The 20,178-nt window shown below is 48.2% G+C and overlaps 1 protein-coding gene across 1 annotated transcript in view; it reads right to left on the reverse strand.

The window, feature by feature from the left end:
- Positions 1-19,541, reverse strand: part of LOC123769042 (uncharacterized) — a 155,664-nt gene extending 136,123 nt beyond the window's left edge. The window contains exon 1 of the mRNA XM_045759997.2: positions 17,072-19,541. Coding sequence (XP_045615953.2) covers positions 17,072-19,513 — 2,442 coding nt within the window. The 5' untranslated portion in view covers positions 19,514-19,541. The remainder of the gene's footprint in view (positions 1-17,071) is intronic.
- Positions 19,542-20,178: the final 637 nt, after the last annotated feature.

A 20,178-nucleotide genomic window follows, 5' to 3' on the forward strand; every position in this document is an offset into this window, starting at 1 on the left:
TGTTATATGACAAAGAGTGCTGGGAAGACGGGACACCACGAGCGTAGCTCTCATCCTGTAACTACACTTATTATTACATTAATCAGGCCCCGAGAATGAGGGAAGTTATCTTGAGACGATTTCGGAGCTTACCGTGCCGCGGCCCGGTCCTCGACCAGGCCTCATTTTTGTTACACCCCCCCAGAAAGCAGCCCGTAGCAGCTGGCTAACTCCCAGGTACCTATTTACCGCTAGGTAAACAAAGCATCAGGGTGAAAGAAACTCTGCCCATTTGTTTCCGCCTCTTGAGGTTATCTTGAGATGATTTCGGGGCTTTAGTGTCCCCGCGGCCCGGTCCTCGACCAGGCCTCCACCCCCAGGAAGCAGCCCGTGACAGCTGACTAACACCCAGGTACCTATTTTACTGCTAGGTAACAGGGGCATAGGGTGAAAGAAACTCTGCCCATTGTTTCTCGCCGGCGCCTGGGATCGAACCCGGGACCACAGGATCACTGCAGCGTGCTGTCCGCTCGGCCGACCGCCTCCACCAGTGATCGAACCCGGAACCTCACGACTACGAATCCGAAACGCTGTCCACTCAGCTATCAGGCCACCGCCGCCTCAGCTGTCAGGGAAGGAGATGCTCCGTCAATACTGGATCAAATATTAACCAGAGAAGAAGAGATATTTGACATTCAGTACCTTCCTCTCTTTGGAAAGAGCGACTTTGAGCCGGTCGGCCGAGCGGACAGCACGCTGGACTTGTGATCCTGTGGTCCCGGGTTCGATCCCGGGCGCCGGCGAGAAACAATGGGCAGAGTTTCTTTCACCCTATGCCCCTGTTACCTAGCAGTAAAATAGGTACCTGGGTGTTAGTCAGCTGTCACGGGCTGCTTCCTGGGGGTGGAGGCCTGGTCGAGGACCGGGCCGCGGGGACACTAAAGCCCCGAAATCATCTCAAGATAACCTCAAGATCTCAAGATAACCATATGTCCTCTTGGAAATTACATACATAATGCGTGATAATCTAGAAGTGAATAGCGTGATTGAGACTATCTTGAGGAGGTTCCGGGGATCAACGGCCCCGAGGCCCGGTCTCCGACAAAGCCTCCCGATTGGTTTTCTGGTCAACCAGGCTGTAGGACGCAGCTGCTCGCAGTAGCGGACAAACGTAAAGCAGATCCAGGCTTTTTCTATAAGTTCATTAAAAGCAAACTGAATTTGAAGGAAAAACCAGCCTACCAATCAGCAGCACCAGTCTACCAACCAGCTGCACCAGTCTACCAACCAGCTGCACCGGTCTACCAACCAGCTGCACCAGCCTACCAACCAGCTGCACCAGTCTACCAACCAGCTGCACCAGTCTACCAACCAGCTGCACCAGTCTACCAACCAGCTGCACCAGCCTACCAACCAGCTGCACCAGCCTACCAACCAGCTGCACCAGTCTACCAACCAGCTGCACCAGCCTACCAACCAGCTGCACCAGCCTACCAACCAGCTGCACCAGTCTACCAACCAGCTGCACCAGCCTACCAACCAGCTGCACCAGTCTACCAACCAGCTGCACCAGTCTACCAACCAGCAGCACCAGTCTACCAACCAGCTGCACCAGTCTACAAACCAGCCGGGTGTTCAAGCCGTGAAGACATTAAAGAGGTCATGTTAGACGGGCAAGAGGCCCCACCTTACAATATATATATATTCAGAATATCTTGCTCTCAAAGATACTAACAAGTCATTATCTTAAGTATAAATGCATAATAAAGAACAGCCTTAAGGAAGGAGACGTTACATTTTGATTATTTTCGCTCGTGTCTTTGGTAAAATATACATTTACGGTTTACAGCTTAATAAGCTTAATATTACCCAAGAGTGAGGACATTTAGGCTGGGTCTCATACGGACTTATATCATGCTAGCAACTCTTTATGAAATTTGTTAACATTTTGCCCCGAGGGGCGAGTTTATTGGGCAGCGTCACTCATCCTGTGAGTGGACACACCGCCATAGTGACAGTATTGGGCAGCGTCACTCATCCTGTGAGTGGACACACCGCCATAGTGACAGTATTGGGCAGCGCCACTCATCCTGTGAGTGGACACACCGCCATAGTGACAGTATTGGGCAGCGCCACTCATCCTGTGGGTGGACACACCGCCATAGTGACAGTATTGGGCAGCGTCACTCATCCTGTGAGTGGACACACCGCCATAGTGACAGTATTGGGCAGCGTCACTCATCCTGTGATTGGACACACCGCCATAGTGACAGTATTGGGCACACCACTCATCCTGTGAGCGGACACACCGCCATAGTGACAGTATTGGGCAGCGCCACTCATCCTGTGAGTGGACACACCGCCATAGTGACAGTATTGGGCAGCGTCACTCATCCTGTGAGTGGACACACCGCCTTAGTGACAGTATTGGGCAGCGCCACTCATCCTGTGAGTGGACACACCACCATAGTGACAGTATTGGACAGCGCCACTCATCCTGTGAGTGGACACACCGCCATAGTGACAGTATTGGGCAGCGCCACTCATCCTGTGAGTGGACACACCGCCATAGTGACAGTATTAGGTAGCGCCACTCATCCTGTGAGTGGACACACCGCCATAGTGACAGTATTGGGCAGCGTCACTCATCCTGTGAGTGGACACACCGCCATAGTGACAGTATTGGGCAGCGCCACTCATCCTGTGAGTGGACACACCACCATAGTGACAGTATTGGACAGCGTCACTCATCCTGTGAGTGGACACACCGCCATAGTGACAGTATTGGACAGCGTCACTCATCCTGTGAGTGGACACACCGCCATAGTGACAGTATTGGGCAGCGCCACTCATCCTGTGAGTGGACACACCGCCATAGTGACAGTATTGGGCAGCGTCACTCATCCTGTGAGTGGACACACCGCCATAGTGACAGTATTGGGCAGCGCCACTCATCCTGTGAGTGGACACACCGCCATAGTGACAGTATTGGGCAGCGCCACTCATCCTGTGAGTGGACACACCACCATAGTGACAGTATTGGGCAGCACCACTCATCCTGTGAGTGGACACACCGCCATAGTGACAGTATTGGGCAGCGCCACTCATCCTGTGAGTGGACACACCGCCATAGTGACAATATTGGGCGGCGCCACTCATCCTGTGAGTGGACACACCTCCATAGTGACAGTATTGGGCAGCGCCACTCATCCTGTGGGTGGACACACCGCCATAGTGACAGTATTGGGCAGCGCCACCCATCCTGTGAATGGACGTACCACCATTGTGACAGTATTGGGCAGCGTCACCCATCCTGTGAGTGGACACTCCGCCATAGTGACAGTATTGGGCAGCGTCACTCATCCTGTGAGTGGACACACCGTCATAGTGACAGTATTGGGTAGCGCCACTCATCCTGTGAGTAGACACACCGCCATAGTGACAGTATTGGGCGGCGCCACTCATCCTGTGAGTGGACACACCTCCATAGTGACAGTATTGGGCAGCGCCACTCATCATGTGGGTGGACACACCGCCATCGTGACAGTATTGGGCGGCGCCACTTATCCTGTGAGTGGACACACCGCCATAGTGACAGCATTGGGCAGCGCCACTCATCCTGTGAGTGGACACACCGCCATAGTGACAGTATTGGGCAGCGGCACTCATTCTGTGAGTGGACACACAGCCATAGTGACAGTATTGGGCAGCGCCACTCATCCTGTGAGTGGACACACCGCCATAGTGACAGTATTGGGCAGCGTCACTCATCCTGTGAGTGGACACACCTCCATAGTGACAGTATTGGGCAGCGCCACTCATCCTGTGAGTGGACACACCACCATAGTGACAGTATTGGGCAGCGCCACTCATCCTGTGAGTGGACACACCACCATAGTGACAGTATAGATGGATAAATATAAGTATGGACAGATAGACTGATAGATAGACGAATAGATAGATGAATGGATAAAAGGATAGAAAGATGAGTAGCTGGATGTATAGATAGATGGATGAATAGACGGAGAGAAAGCAAGATGAATTGATAGGATGACGATACAGGGAGACGAGTTGGTTTTGGTATGCAAACATCTTAATGAAACATTGCCGGCCAGGCCACAGTCAGCTGAGGGTCAAGACCTCACACCGAGGGCTGCCTCGCGGCTCTCTTTCCTCCCTCACCCTTCCATAATTAATCTCCCCTCCTTGAAAGGTATAGAGGTCAGGAGGTCAAACCCAAGACCATTAGTAAAGACTAGTGTAGAGGAAAAAAATTAATACAGGAATTCCTACATGAGATACTGGTCTCATGTCTAGGTTCTGACCAATTTGGCAGTATAGGATAGGGACTTAGGAAGTTGCCAGTGTGTTGGGACTTAGAAACTTGCCGGTGTGTAGGGACTTACCAGAGGTTCAAGGACATTGAACCTCCCAAATGCTCCAGTATCAAACTGTTTTAAACATGCTGTCAGTAAGTGATTATATCAAAAGGTGAATCTTATCAATACAGCAGTGTTTCATGTCCCATTGCTGTGTATATATATTTAAGATCACGTTGAGATAGGATGATGTTGATCATTAGTGATCAATTTCTCTGTCTACATCTTTATTCTCCGTCCGGCCTTCTCTCCTTTTGCTCAGATCCGCCATTTTCTATTCACTCCCTAAGTTTCCCCTCGACATTCCCCATTTTCTATTCCCTTTCCCCCACCTCTCTCTTCTTCCCTCATTCCTTACTCTTCCTTATCTCTGCTAAGGTGGAAACAATGACATCGTGTTTCTCCTTAGAATTGAGATTGAGCAGTTCCTTGAAAATTTACAAATTGTCCAGTGCCAGAGTAGTGAGAACCAGGTCACCCTCACTGTAAATATTGGTTAAACGGTTTATGGTAATATTTTTAAGTGCACCAATGGGTAAACCATCAGTGTTATGGAAGGATAGATAGTTGGATAGATAAATGGACAGATAGATAGATAGATGGATTGATAGATGGGCAGATGAGAGACAGACTACCTCCCCCAGGGTCAAACTACTGACCCTCCCAAGGATGGAACCACCCAACAGTCCCCAAAATCCAGGGTACTTATTTTCCTTGTAACTGTTTATTTATTTATTTATTTATTTATTTATTTATTTATTTATTTATTTATTTATATACAAGAAGGTACATTGGGTTAGTGAGAATACATAGCATAGTATTTACACTCTTGTAAAGCCACTAGTACGCGCAGCGTTTCGGGCAGGTCCTTAATCTAACAGATAATTTTAAGTAGGTAAATTCTAGCAGAATTAATAAAATGATAAGAGATACATTGCAAGAAAAAAATGAGATTAGAGAGATTAGTAAGTATATTAAAGCACATTGGTATATTAAAGCTCTGATTGATTACATTGACAACTTGATTGGTAATTTAAACAAGATTAATAGACACCATACAGCAGATTGATAGCACATATAAGACAGCAATGATCACAATGATAAAGATGTTAGGATTGGGTACATAAAGATTGGAAGATTGGGTAGCAATAGATACAGTGAAATTCTAAAGCAAAAGTAAAAAACTATGAAGATGAAATTAGGTACTTTTTAGTATTGTTTTTGAATGACGCAAAAGTTGGACAGCTTTTCAATTCAATAGGGAGAGAGTTCCAAAGACTGGGTCCCTTTATTTGCATAGAGTGTTTACACAGATTAAGTTTGACTCTGGGGATATCAAAGAGATATTTATTTCTGGCTTGGTGATAATGGGTCCTATTACATCTGTCCAGGGAGAGTTTCAGAGCAGGATTTGCATTTAAGAACAGGGTTTTGTAAATGTAGTTGACACAAGAAAATTTGTGGAGTGAGATTATGTTTAGCATGTTTAGGGAGTTAAACAAGGGGGCTGTGTGTTGTCTGAAAGCAGAATTTGTTATTATTCTGATAGCAGATTTTTGCTGGGTGATGATGGACTTGAGATTGTTTGCAGTGGTTGAACCCCATGCACAGATACCATAATTAAGATAGGGATAGGGTGCATAATATAGAGAGATGAGAGCAGAGTTAAGTACATAATATCTGATTTTGGAGAGTATACTAACTGCTTTAGAGACTTTCTTAGTTATGTGAAATGTGGGTGCTGAAGTTGAGTCTCTTGTCTAGGAATAGGCCAAGAAACTTTCCATCATTTTTATTGTCCCCAATCGTCCCCTCCTTCCCCCAATCCTCCTCCCCAGTCATTCCCCTCTCTCTCTCCTGTCTCCTCTACAGCCATTGACAAATGAGGGGCAATAAACTCAGCCGGTTCCATATACATACCCCTGCTCCGGTTTCCTTGGATGTAAGAATGGGAACGAGTGAGAAATCTGCGGGAGGCAAACCTAACCTTCAGGGCAGGCCTAGCCTATCCTGGAGCTCGATTGGTGGAAACCCAGGGAGGCCTAGTGTTCGGAGCTGGACCAAGGCCTAGAGCCGGACTTTTGAAATCATTGGCTCTAGACTTGGAGAGGCGGGGTTTATTGGGCCTAGGAAACTAGTTGTGGGTGGAGCTTTCCTCCACTGGTTAGCATGTGAGTAAAATTTTAGTCAGTGTGTCTTGGGTGAGACTTGGGACAGTGGGTTATGAGTGAGACTTGGGACAGTGGGTTATGAGTGAGACTTGGGACAGTGGGTTATGAGTGAGACTTGGGACAGTGGGTTATGAGTGAGACTTGGGACAGTGGGTTATGAGTGAGACTTGGGACAGTGGGTTATGAGTGAGACTTGGGACAGTGGGTTATGAGTGAGACTTGGGACAGTGGGTTATGAGTGAGACTTGGGACAGTGGGTTATGAGTGAGACTTGGGACAGTGGGTTATGGGTGAGACTTGGGACAGTGGGTTATGGGTGAGACTTGGGACAGGTCCCACCAGAGACCTGGAGGTAGCCACTCAACATCTGTGGCTGGCACTCCCAGCTGTGTCTGGGTACAAGTGACAGGATGAACAACCCAGCGAGTTTTCTTCCTATTGGGGAGTGTTGTACATGCTGCTATGGCGGTATGTCCACTCACAAGATGAGTGACGCTGCCCAATAAACTCGCCCCTCGGGGCAAAATTTAAAATTTAATCTGTGGCCGGTAATTGCAGAGATAAGGTAATGTGCTCTTGAGTACTGATCTTCAATCAGTGGTATGTACCATTGCCTCGTAGGACTTAATTACAGCTAGGCTATAAATAAACGTGTCCTTTGTTAAATAAAGTGCTTATTAATGTATTTTGGAGTTTAGATATTTTCCTCCCCTTTTTATTAATTCAAGGTCGATATATGTCTTGTTTATATACTGTACTGGCAGTCCCATATGTTCTCCTCCATTTAATGGTAATTAAAGCTGCCTCTGGATCTAAACAAGCAAATAAAGAATTTTTCTATAAATTAATTCCCAAGCATTGATTGCCAAGGTTCCTATGCCCTTCAAGTTCACAATTATTGATTTCTGTCCTTCCTGGGAGATCAGTAGTGCAGGCACATTCACGTTTCAGGAAGGTGCCACATCCATAAGTTAAGTATTATCTAAGTATAACAAATCATGACCCTTTATTTGTTTTAAACTCATTTAATATTTCAGTTTAATAATTAGCTGGGAGTTCATTGAGGGTCAGTGAGCTTGTGTAACGAGGGGGGGGGGAATAGCTCTCTTTTGTCTATTATCCCGCCCCTAGTAAACTATTCTAACGGGGGGGGGGGGAAATATCTCTCTTTTGTCCATTATCCCGCCCTTATTAAACTATTCTAACGGGGGTTAGAACGGTTAGCGGTTCTATCTACAGATGGGCAACCTGTAAGCATGGGGAATCGGGAAGAATAAATGGAACATGTACACACGATCACCCTAGAAAGTGCAGAAACCTCCTCAATACAGGTAAATGTACCAAAAGCTGTGAATTCTTTCACCCAGAAATTTGCAAGAACTCTTTGGACAGGAAAGAGTGCTTCAATGCTGAATGCCCAGCTTTTCATATAAGAGGTACCAGGCGAATAAAACCGACAGACTACCACTATGAAAACAGCCACTACTCCATCAACCGGGATAATTTTTTAGCAAGAGGAGGAGGAGAAGAATGGCTAAAAATGACCAGACTCTACCACCAACTCGGTCAAATGCTAGAGAGGACGCAAACACAGTGGCCTCCTTACCAGAGCCTCAGATATTAACACCAATTAAAGCATCCAGCACTTCCACTAACACGATAACATCATTTATATTTGCCAACATCCAGGGTATAAAAACACGCAAATCCAACAAAGTTCATTTTATAGATGGTCTCCTTCATGAGGCAAATGCAGTGTTTGCAGCCCTAACGGAAACTCACACAAAGGACTACCTTGATGGTGAAATATGGATCCCAGAATACAATCTCTTCAGATGTGATAGGAAACACCGGCTTCAGGGTGGGGTCAGCCTCTACATCAAAGACACACTCATCTGTACTGAGCTGCTAAACACCTCAAATGATATGGTGGAAGTGCTGATAGTCAAAATAGAGATCCTAAATGTAGTTATTGTCCTTGTATATAAGTCACCGGAGGCAAACCCTCAGCAGTTTAAAGACCAACTAATGAAAATAGAGCACTGCTTGGAAAACCTCACAAATCCAGCTCCGAACATCATCCTGCTTGGGGACTTCAACCTACGGCACCTGAAATGGAAGCACCTGGCTAATACAGTAATATCAGAAAGAATACCAGAAAGTAGCCTAAATGAGCAGGCACATGCAAATGACCTACTACGGATGTGCGATAGGTTTGCCTTAAACAAGCAAATAGTAGAACCAACTAGGAAGGAGAACACGCTGGACCTCATTTTCACTAATAATGATGAGTTGATCGGGAACATAATGATTACAAATACCTGTTACTCAGATCACAACTTAATTGAAGTTCTGACAACCATGGGGAATGGACCTTCAAAACCAGTCCAGATTCCCGGTGGAGGAGATTTCAGCAAATTCAACTTCAATAATAAACGGATAAACTGGGAGCAAATAAACCAGGACTTCACAGAAATAAACTGGGAAGAACAGCTAGGAAATGCAAACCTGAACCAGTGCCTGGAAAAAATAAGCTCAGTAGCACTAGAGATATGTTCAAACCGCATACCCCTAAGAAAAAAGAGAAAGAGATGCAGATTGGAACGGGAACGTCGTTCCCTATATAGGCGAAGAACACGAATCGCGGAACAACTTGAGAGTCGCACCCAATCTCAAGAACGGCGAAGAAGGTTAGGTAGAGAAATAGAAACAATTGAACTCAAGCTACAAGAATCATACAAAACCCAGGAGAGGCAAAGAGAGCAAAAGGCCATCAGTGAAATAGAGAGAAATCCGAAATATTTTTTCTCCTATGCAAAATCAAGATCAAAAACCACATCTAGTATCGGGCCCCTGCGAAAGGGAGATGGAACTTTCACAGATGACAACAAAGAAATGAGCGAGTTACTGAGGAAGCAGTACGACTCTGTTTTCAGTGAGCCATTAAATGCACTAAAGATTGATAACCCAAATGAAAAAATTTTTTTTTTTTTTTTTTTTAATCAACACTGTTTGTCAACCTATTGTATTTGTGCTGCTTTTTCAGTCATGTTCCCCCTTTTTTTTATCTTTATTTGTATTTGTTTTCAACACTTTTTATTCTTTATGCTCAATTAGTATTAAGTTCTAGATATTAATGTTTTTCTTGCCCGAAACGCATTGCGTAATAGTGGCTTTAGGCATTGTATGTACTAGCTCTATCTTTATATCAATCCATTAATGTAACATCACTTGTATGTATGTACCTTACCTGAATAAACATATTTATTTATTTATTTATTTATTTAATTTTTCATGGATATGATACCAACATCAAATCATATATCAGACGTCGCCCTATCCCCACTAGATTTTGAAGAAGCCATAAACAGTATGCCTATGCACTCTGCACCAGGCCCGGATTCTTGGAACTCCATATTCATCAAGAACTGTAAAAAACCACTATCGCAGGCCCTTCACATTCTGTGGAGACAAAGCCTAGATACTGGCATTATCCCTGACATACTAAAAACAGCAGAGATAGCACCACTCCATAAAGGAGGAAATAAGGCAGAGGCAAAAAATTACAGACCGATAGCACTAACATCGCACATCATAAAAATTTTTGAGAGAGTGCTAAGAAGTAAGATCACAAAATACATGGAATCACAGCATCTCCATAACCCCGGACAACATGGTTTCAGAACAGGGCGCTCTTGCCTGTCGCAGTTGCTGGACCACTATGATATGGCATTAGATGCTACGGAAGACAAACAAAACGCTGATGTAATTTACACAGATTTCGCAAAAGCTTTTGATAAATGTGACCATGGTGTTATTGCACATAAAATGCGTTCAAAAGGAATTACCGGGAAAATAGGCAGATGGATCTACAATTTCCTGACTGACAGAACCCAATGTGTAATAGTCAACAAAATAAAATCCAGCCCATCAACCGTGAAGAGCTCAGTCCCCCAGGGTACTGTGCTTGCTCCAGTACTTTTTCTCATCCTCATATCGGACATAGACCAGAACACAACCTATAGCACTGTATCATCCTTTGCAGATGACACTAGGATTTTCATGAGAGTTGGCAACATAGAGGACACGGCAAACCTCCAATCAGATGTAGATCAGGTCTTTCTATGGGCTACAGAAAATAATATGGTATTCAACGAGGATAAGTTTCAGCTCATGCGCTACGGAAAAATTGAAAATATAAAAACAGAAACCACGTACAAAACGCAGGCAAATCATAACATAGAACGAAAAGGCAATGTAAAGGACCTGGGTGTACTCATGTCGGAAGACCTTACCTTTAAAGAACACAATAAAGTAGCCGTCACAACTGCAAGAAAAATGACAGGTTGGATAACAAGAACTTTTCACACTAGAGATGCTATACCGATGATGATACTTTTCAAAACGCTTGTGCTCTCTAGAGTGGAGTACTGCTGCACAATGACAGCCCCTTTCAAAGCTGGAGAAATTGCTGACCTAGAGAGCGTGCAGAGATCCTTTACTGCTAGAATCCACTCAGTAAAACATCTAAATTACTGGGACCGACTAAAGAGCCTAAATCTGTACTCCCTTGAGCGCAGGCGGGAGAGATACATAATAATTTACACGTGGAAAATAATTGAGGGGCTGGTCCCAAACCTGCACACAGAAATAACATCACATGAGACCAGAAGACATGGCAGGATGTGCAGAATACCCCCGTTGAAAAGCAGAGGTGCAACAGGTACTCTGAGAGAGAACTCTATCAACATCAGAGGCCCGAGACTGTTCAACACGCTTCCACTACACATAAGGGACATAACTGGCAAACCCCTCACAGTGTTCAAGAGAGAACTGGATAAGCACCTCCAAAGAATACCTGATCAACCAGGCTGTGACTCATACGTCAGGCTGCGAGCAGCCGCGTCTAACAGCCTGGTTGATCAGTCCAGCAACCAGGAGGCCTGGTCGACGACCGGGCCGCGGGGACACTAAGCCCCGGAAGCACCTCAAGGTAGCCTCAAGGTAGGGGTGGGGGGAAATAGCTCTCTTTTGTCCATTATCCCGCCCCTAGTAAACTATTCTAACGGGGGGGGGGAATAGCTCTCTTTTGTCCATTATCCCGCCCCTAGTAAACTATTTTAGAGTTCCCCCCCGGAGTCTACTGCAGCCTCTCCAATTCAACACCTTGTGACCTAGGTATTTGATTACCTAGGTACCACGAACACAAGACATTGTAACCTGATCCGCTACTCGCGACTCTAGAGAATTCTAGAACAGTTCATTGCCACAAACGTATAAGAGAAAGGAAAGGAAAGAGATGAATAATGAAGTAATTAGTGAGGGTTTGGGGTGAGGGCGGTAGGGAGGAGGGAGGAGTGGGTGGGAGGAGTAAGGAGGGTCGTCAGGTGAAAGGGACAGGGGGGGGAGAGGCGGAGGGAGAGGGGAGGGAGTAGGAAATGAGTTGGAGAGGTAGTGGTAGAGGTAGAAGGGTAGATAAGTAGAAGTAGAAAGTAGACTGCCACCATCCATTCTAGTCCATTACATACAAGACAAGGAATGGAACTTGTCGTATTCACAACATTCTCAAAGATGTATAAACAAGTCATTATTAGCATGTGTCACGGTAAAATCTCTAGTAAGAGATTCGGCCTGCTCTATCATCACCTATTCTACCCATTACCACGTCTTTATATTCAAGTACTGCAGCAACAACAACAACTACTTCCAGACGTCTGAGGTCTGGCCCTAGCTTCGGTATGGGGCGGACGTGTTGAATCGGTGCTCCAGCAGTTGGTGTTGTTTGCCCGTTTCGGCTGGTTGGGGGCGGGTGTGTCTCTGCTCGCCTGTGCTGACGTGGCGTTACGATGGGGGTCCCTCTACCCCCTGTCGTCCGGGCTCAGTCTGTGGGACTAGAGTTCTCTGTGCGGGCTGGTTACCCGGAGATTGCCCTGGCTTGTGAAATGCTCTCTGTCCCTGTGTTTGCGATTTATGGGGTCGAGTTGGTAACGGCCCGTAGGGCAATTGTGAAGTTTGCAGAGGAGGTGGCGTATCGCGATTTTCTCCGGCGATACGAGGGGCGGACACTGCCCCTGCCGGATGGTGCGGGCACTGTCACCCTCTCGGATAGGAGTGGTGCACTTACTTACATCAGTGTGCATGGGGCTCCCTTGGAGTTTCCAGAGGCTCTGCTACGGCGGTATTTCGGCCGGTTTGGCGCAGTTGTTAACATTCGCACCCTGGGCATGAGACTCAGGGCGGATATTCCGTCCTCTGTGCGCCTTATGGGGTACAACGTTCGGGTGTTTTACGCCCGTCAGCCGCGGACGTGTTATCGTTGTGGTCTTTTGGGCCATCAGGCTGCTGACTGTTCTGCGCCTCCTGTTGTACCAGTGAATCTCTTCAGTGAGGAGGATTTTCCGCCACTTCCTGTGGGGGATGATTCGGTGGGTATGGACGTCTCTTCGGCTGAGGAGGTGCCCTCTGCAGCAGCTGTTGCTCCGCCTGTTGCGCCCCCTGTTGTTGCCGCATCTCCTCCGGAGGTTGGGTCCTCGCCTAGTGCTCCAGCTGGTGTCCCTGAGCCTCTTCCGCCTGCCGTTTGCTCAGACCCTTCGTCTTCCAGTTCTTCCTCTGCTGTGTCTGTCCCGGTCCCTGCGCCCTCGCCGTCTGTTCCGGCTGTGCTGGGGGCTGAGGTGGTTCCGGCATTCCCGCCTGTGCCTGGCCTGGTGCCCCGTGTGGTTGAGGAGGCTGCCGTGCTGCGGCGTGCGTCGGTTTGCTCGGTAGGTGCTGCGCGGGTCGCTGAGTCTGCCTCCGGGTCTGATGATGTGCGGCCCGAGCCTAAGCGTTCCCGGCGTTCTTCTGCGTGGGCTGATGTTGGCGAATTCGACGAGTGTCGTCCTTCCGTTGACGGTGGAGTGGCTCCGGATGTGGTGCACACTACGGTGGTGGCGGAGGTACACTTGCCTGAGGATGCCGGTGCCGGCGTTTCGGCCTCACCTTCTGGTCCGGTGTCCGAGGGTCCTGCTTCAGGTGCGTTGCCTGCGTCGGATGGCTCCGGTTCTTCGTGGGCGGTGGTTCCCCGTGCTGTAGTTGGTGGTGAGCGGGGTGGCCTGGTAGTGATGTTGAGAAAGGATGCTCGCTCTGGATGTTCTGTGGCCCCTTCCTCGTTACCCGTTTCCTCGGCAGCGGTCTTGCCGCCTCTTCCGTTTCCTGCAGTCCCTTCCGTGTCTCCTGCGGTATCCGTGGAAGTGCTATCGTCGCAGCGTCCAGCACCTGCTCCGATGAAGAAGGCGTGGCAGGCTCGGCGACCCTCGTCCGCTTCTCCGGTGTCATCTGCTTCCTCGAAGGGCATGGTTAGCGCTCCCCAGCCTCGTTATGCGACTTGCGTCAGTGACCTTGGGCGTTGGCCGATGCCGCCAGATATAGATGTTCCCGAGTTTATGATACCCGCTCGAGAGCGGGGGATCAAAAACCCTACCGACCTTGAAGATCTAGTCTGGGAAGCTTACAAGGCGAAATATCCTCATGATCTTTTCCCGGAGAAGTACATTTCTCACGAGGTTCCTCGCAAGTGATTTCTATGTATTTTGTGTTACCTGGTTGTGGGGTGTGTATGTGAGTGGGTGGGGTGGGTATTGTTTCCCGGTTCCTGCGTGCTCCGGTTTGTATTGTGGGTTTTTTTGTATGGCTCGTGGGGGGGTGTGCGGTTCCTATGCGTTTGTGTGTTCGGTTGTGGATGTCGTGTGTGCTTGTTTGTCATCTTGTGTGCCCTTCAGGCTGTTGGGGTGTGCTCTTTGTTATGTGTGCATTATGTGTGTGAGGTGTTAGCGGACTTGTTTTGTATGTTTCTCGCCTCTCTGTTTCCCTTATGTTTGTATTGCGCTGTGTTTATATTTGTGTTATGTTTGTATATGCATTTTTGTTTTGTGGTCAGCCCTTCTGGCTGGTCTTCTCTTGATTTGTTCCTTTGTCATTGTACATGTGTGTGCTTTGTACTTTTGTTCTATGTTATATTTGTTCTGTTTTTATTGTACATTATACGCATGCTTGCATGTAAAAAAAAAAATAAAAACAAAAAACAAAAAAACTTCCAGACGTCTAGACAGTACTACCAGTCTCCCTCCTTCACCACTACCCGTCACCCCACCTCGCACCTGGCGACGCCCCGCAAGTTCACACCACCCGAAACAAACAGTTTAACAGCCAGTTAATAGTTAAAGAAGTCCCCAGCGCCATCTACCCGGCCGTCATAGTGTATAAATAGGGCTGCCTAGCCCACTACGAGTTAGATTACTCCTGAGTGCTCTTGCTGAGTAGACCTGTTAACATACCCCGGTGTGGTAACAGAGCTATTCACTTTGACTCAGTATTCCTGCACCATATTTTCTACTATTAACATAACAAATTTAATTGTCTATTTATCTTGTTTAATTTGCACTCTGTATAAAGCCAAGTTTAAAGAACGTTTTTATTTTGGAATTTGTTTAAAGTAAGATTTCTATTAAAGTAAAGTATTTCTAAATTTTTGTTCTGTATGTTTTCTCTTACAGTTAACCTCACTGTGAAGACAACTTGCAGTTTAACTTATTTTTTACTTTTATTTTTAATTTTGTGACAGGCATTCCATCTGCCTAGAGAAGACTGCAATAACACCTATTTTTACTGTCACACATGTTTTAACTGGAATCATGTTCCAGGCAAGATTCTTTTATTCCCTAACTGAAGAGTACTCTACACTCTAGTTTGCATATATCAGAAATTCCAAGAACTTGGGAACACAATTAAAATCATATTAAAAGTAAGTGAATCAATATTTATTTAGCATGATAAATACCAGAATTCAAGCACTCGAACTGAAGGTTCATTATATCCAGATAAACAATGTGAGCCACCACACAGAACTTTGAGTCACTACAGCTGGCTGCCCCTAGAGATCACACAACATCTTGGTACACGAAATAAGTCACCTTTCATGTTCAACTCACCAAGTGTCTGCCTATAGCTGGATAGAGAGGGGGGGAGGGTCTGTAGTTGACAGACTGTCCCACCCTGTCCAGCTGACAGCCTCCCTGGATATGCTGTCCTCTGTTCTGCTCTGCTGGCTGTTCTCCTGTATCTCTCGAGTGTTCAGTACCCCTGGGTATATATTGGGGACCAACTAGCTAACTCCACCCACAAGTAGATAGCCCCAGGCACTCTACCAAGCCACACCTTAAACTGGCGGCTTGTTAGAAGGACCCACCCGGATACCGGGCTACAATTATGAGCTTAGCAGCAACCAGGTCAACTTCACATGACCTGCCCTAGGTCACTTGTTGGTCATTAACACTCTAGAGGTGTGACTTTCTTAATTACTGGGGGTCGCCAACCTGGCGCCTCTCAAACTTGTCTGTGACTCCTGTACTATGTATGTATTAAATACAAAACACCTTTGCGGTGTTACACTTAGCTGGGGTTTTAAGTGAGAAGGTGTAGTAACAAGGTGGAGGTGTTACATCCTGCTAGGTGAAGAAAGGGATCAGGTGAAACAAATGTGCCCATTTCCGTCCCGCCCGGGGATCGAACCCTGGATACTCAACTGTAAGGCAAAAACGTAGCCACTGCACTATGGAGACATATGACGGCTTCTGCTCTCACATTCCGTTTTCGTTTAGCCAGTCGATATATATAAATGTCAAAATTTAGTTTACTACTCAAATTTAATATTTGTAGTTCGCTATATGGCAGTTAGGGAAGGGGGGAAATTATCAAAGGAAAGTGTTAAGCCATTACGACTATATAGCACTTGGAAGGGGTCAGGATAAGGATTTGGGATGGAACGGGGGAAAAGGAAAGATGCCCAACCACGTGGACGGTCCGGGATTGAACGCCAACTATATGGAAGTTAATATACATAAATGTTGTCAGTATGCCATGTAGTTGACTGGGGAGATACCCCATGCAGGCCAAGGGAGAGTTCCTACAGCCACAGCAACACGTTGATAAGCAAGCAGTAAGTATCCTGTAGTCCTAAACATAGGCCAGGACTAGTGTAAACTCTTAGTGTGAATATACTGAGACACGAGGTACACCTCTAGTACATGTTTCCCTTGCTGGTTCAATCCAGCCTAGCAGGTGATATACTCTCTCCTGGGAGGGTCGCTGCTGGAGAGAGTATGACCCCTTCACGTTTTTTTTATCGGCTGGATAAAGGAGCAAGTGAATTCTTACTCCTGTTAGCAGGCACAGAACCCTCCCTCACGTAGTTCATGGCAAGTCTTACCCTAATAGTTTTCCCAACACAGGACCCGAAAATCGGTTCACAACAAATTCTCCAGTTACTGCCCCCTGGCGACCTATATGGCCAATGCTGGCTAAGTGCTTTCTCCTCAAAAGTACCTTACCTTGCCCCTCGATGTCATATACCAAGGACTGGGGAGAGACAATTCTCCCTGGAATATATATATATGAGATGTTGGAATTTATATAATGATTATGTATGTAACCAGATCATTGGATCTAGTTATATTGCATCCAAACGGAAGTCAAATGATAGAGTGATAGAGCAAGTGGTGTGAGGCTTACCTTGAGGTCTGGCGGGTGGACGACACCCTGCCGCTGGAGTGAGAGTCTGAGGGCTCCTGTCAGTGCCGCCAACAGCACATCGTTTAGACAGGTGCGGGTGACCTGCTTGATGCGCACCACGCGACTCACAGACACTCCCGCCGACCACACCACCACCTGCCCGCCGCTTCCCTCCTCCCCCCACACTGTGTACGCGCCGCTCTCACTCGAGCTGCTGGCCGCCATTTTTCTGCTGCAGCCACAGCAGGAGCCACTACTCTTGGCCACCCGAGGAGGAGGCAGAGACGACCCGCGACGCACCGTCAGCGGGTTCACTTCTGGCCGCCACCACCACAGCCACTTTAATGCCATCATGGGACCCACTAGTAAGGCTTTCAAGAGGTTCATTCCATAGGTAGTTCCACCGAAGTGAGGCTTCTGTGGGATGTGCATGATCTGGTTGTCTGAGAGGGACTGGCACAGCACCCTGACCAAGGACATGCCGTCAGATATAGACTGGTGAAGGCGACACACCAGCACAGTGTCTCTGCTGCGGCCATAGTCGTGCAGCACTATGATCTCCCACAGTGGCCGAGTGCCTGGCAGTGGCTGTGACAAGAGAGAACTCACGTACTTTTGAAGGGCTCCTTCTGTTGCTATGTTAGGCCCTGAGAACACATGATTATGCAGGTTAAAGTTATGGTCGTGGACCCAAGCGGGCCCAGCAGGCATGAAAGACACCATCTGGGTAAGACGCGGGTACATGAGGCTACCGGCGCCGTTCTTGGCCTCGACAACGCGCGTCGCCAGCAACTGCTTGATACGCTTCAGGTTCATGGAGGCATCGATGATGAGCACACTGTGGATGACCGAGTGGTTGTCGACATCCTGTAGTAGGAACTGCGCATCGTGGGGCGCTACATAGTCACTATGGAAGGCAGCAAAGCAGTTTCTGGTCCTGGGTAGTCTGCCCAAGGCCACAAGGGCCTTCAGGAACAAGACGACGGGCAGTGAGAGTATGAGTGCCAGGCTCAGTGGCACGCTCATCAAACAGGTGAGCAGCACGCCCGTCACTGACCTTAGGAAAGACAATATCACACTCTGCTCCAAAGGGTGATTGATGCGCATTATGGGAGCAGATTTCAGGTACTCTGGTAATATGGACTCGACAGACCGTCTTCTTTTGCGCTTCCAGGCCTCTGAGAGCTGCTTCTCTGTTTTCCTCTCCTCTAGCGCCTCCACGTTGATGTATGTCTCCTGCAGCTTGACGTGGTTGAGCGAGAGATCAGTCTCCCGGCGTGAGAGTTTGGGAGAGGTCGTGCTTTTAGCTTGGTGAGTGATGGCATCTGGAGAGGCATGGTTGCTGGCCGAGGGCGTATGGTTGCTGGCCGACGAGGCGTGGTTGGTGGTCGAATGTACATGGTTGTGGGAGCCGTGGATGGGTGAGATCCTGTGGCGTTCCTGTGAAGAGCGCCGCGGCGCCACCTCCATGGGTGAGAGGCAGGAAGGGGTTTCGTAGGGTGAGACCCTAGATGGGTCGAGGGGTGACAGGGGAGGTGGGTCTTTGGATGAGCGTCGAGGTGGATCATAGAGTGTGAACTTTGGCTGATCGACGGGTGACAGTCTGGGTGAGTGCCTGGGTGGGTCGCGAAGTGGGTCATAGAATAAGTGCCGTGGTGGGTCGTGGGGTGAGTGCCTGGGTGGGTCGTGGGGTGAGTGTCGGGGCGAGTGGCGAGGTGGGTCGTGGGGTGAGTTACACGGTGGGTCATGGTGTGAGTGCCGGGGTGGGTCGTGAGGTGAGTGTCGGGGTGGGTCGTGGGGTGAGTGTCGGGGTGGGTCGTGGGGTGAGTGTCGGGGTGGGTCATAGTGTGAGTGTCTGGGTGGGTCGTGGGGTGAGTGTCTGGGTGAGTTACGAGATGGGTCGTGGGGTGAGTGCCGTGGTGGGTCATGGTGTGAGTGCCGGGTTGGGTCGTTGTGTGAGTGCCGGTGTGGGTCGTGGTGTGAGTGCCGGGGTGGATCATGGGGTGAGTGTCGGGGTGGATCATGGGGTGAGTGCCGGGGTGGATCATGGGGTGAGTGCCGCGGTGGATCATGGGATGAGTGTCGGGGTGGATCATGGGGTGAGTGCCGAGGTGGATCGTGGGGTGAGTGCCGGGGTGGATCATGGGGTGAGTGCCGCGGTGGATCATGGGGTGAGTGCCGAGGTGGATCGTGGGGTGAGTGCCGCGGTGGATCGTGAGGTGAATGCCTTAACTGATCGTTGGATGAGTACCAGGATGGGTCATGGGATGAGTGCGAGTGGTGGGGAGCGTGGGGGGTTGGCTCATGGGGTGTAAGCGTGGATGGGAGCGCACCACGCGGGGAGGAGGAGGAGGAGACGCGGGACCCACACATCAGGGGCGGTGAGAGGCGGGCGGCAGACAGATGCAGGGATAACGTGCCGCCATTCTGGTAGCAGGCCATTCTCCTCCCGACCACCGTATCATTTCATCCTGGAAGGAAAACACAAGAAGTGACTTTAGCGCACCATAACACCAAGCTACTTCCACCATAATATATTTTAACCTAAAAATTATGTGCAATTACCTAGCAGAATAAATAATGCCCTTTTGAGGGAGAACAATGAATGAAAACCCAGAGAATACACGATAGGAGGATAAGGATTTAGGATAGGACGGGGGGGGAGGGGGGGAATAAATTGTTTAGCACTTCAGTGTTTTTCGTGTATTTAGCCATTAAGTTATCTTCTTGAGGTTATCTTGAGATGATTTCGGGGCTTTTAGTGTCCCCGCGGTCCGGTCCTCGACCAGGCCTCCACCCCCAGGAAGCAGCCCGTGACGGCTGACTAACACCCAGGTACCTAATTTACTGCTATGTAACAGGGGCATAGGGTGAAAGAAACTCTGCCCATTGTTTCTCGCCGGCGCCTGGGATCGAACACAGGACCACAGGATCACAAGTCCCGCGTGCTGTCTGCTCGGCCGACCGGCTCCCCAGTTACTTAAATTACTTAAGTTTCTGAATGATATTCTAACTTTTGCCAGTGTAGAGTACGCTGCTGTCGTTATGCTATTTATATGTGCCTCAGGAGTTAGATTAGGTGTTAAGTCCACTCCCAGGTCTCTTTC

Source organism: Procambarus clarkii, chromosome 64, assembly GCF_040958095.1.
Source record: "Procambarus clarkii isolate CNS0578487 chromosome 64, FALCON_Pclarkii_2.0, whole genome shotgun sequence".
Lineage (NCBI taxonomy): Eukaryota > Metazoa > Arthropoda > Malacostraca > Decapoda > Cambaridae > Procambarus > Procambarus clarkii.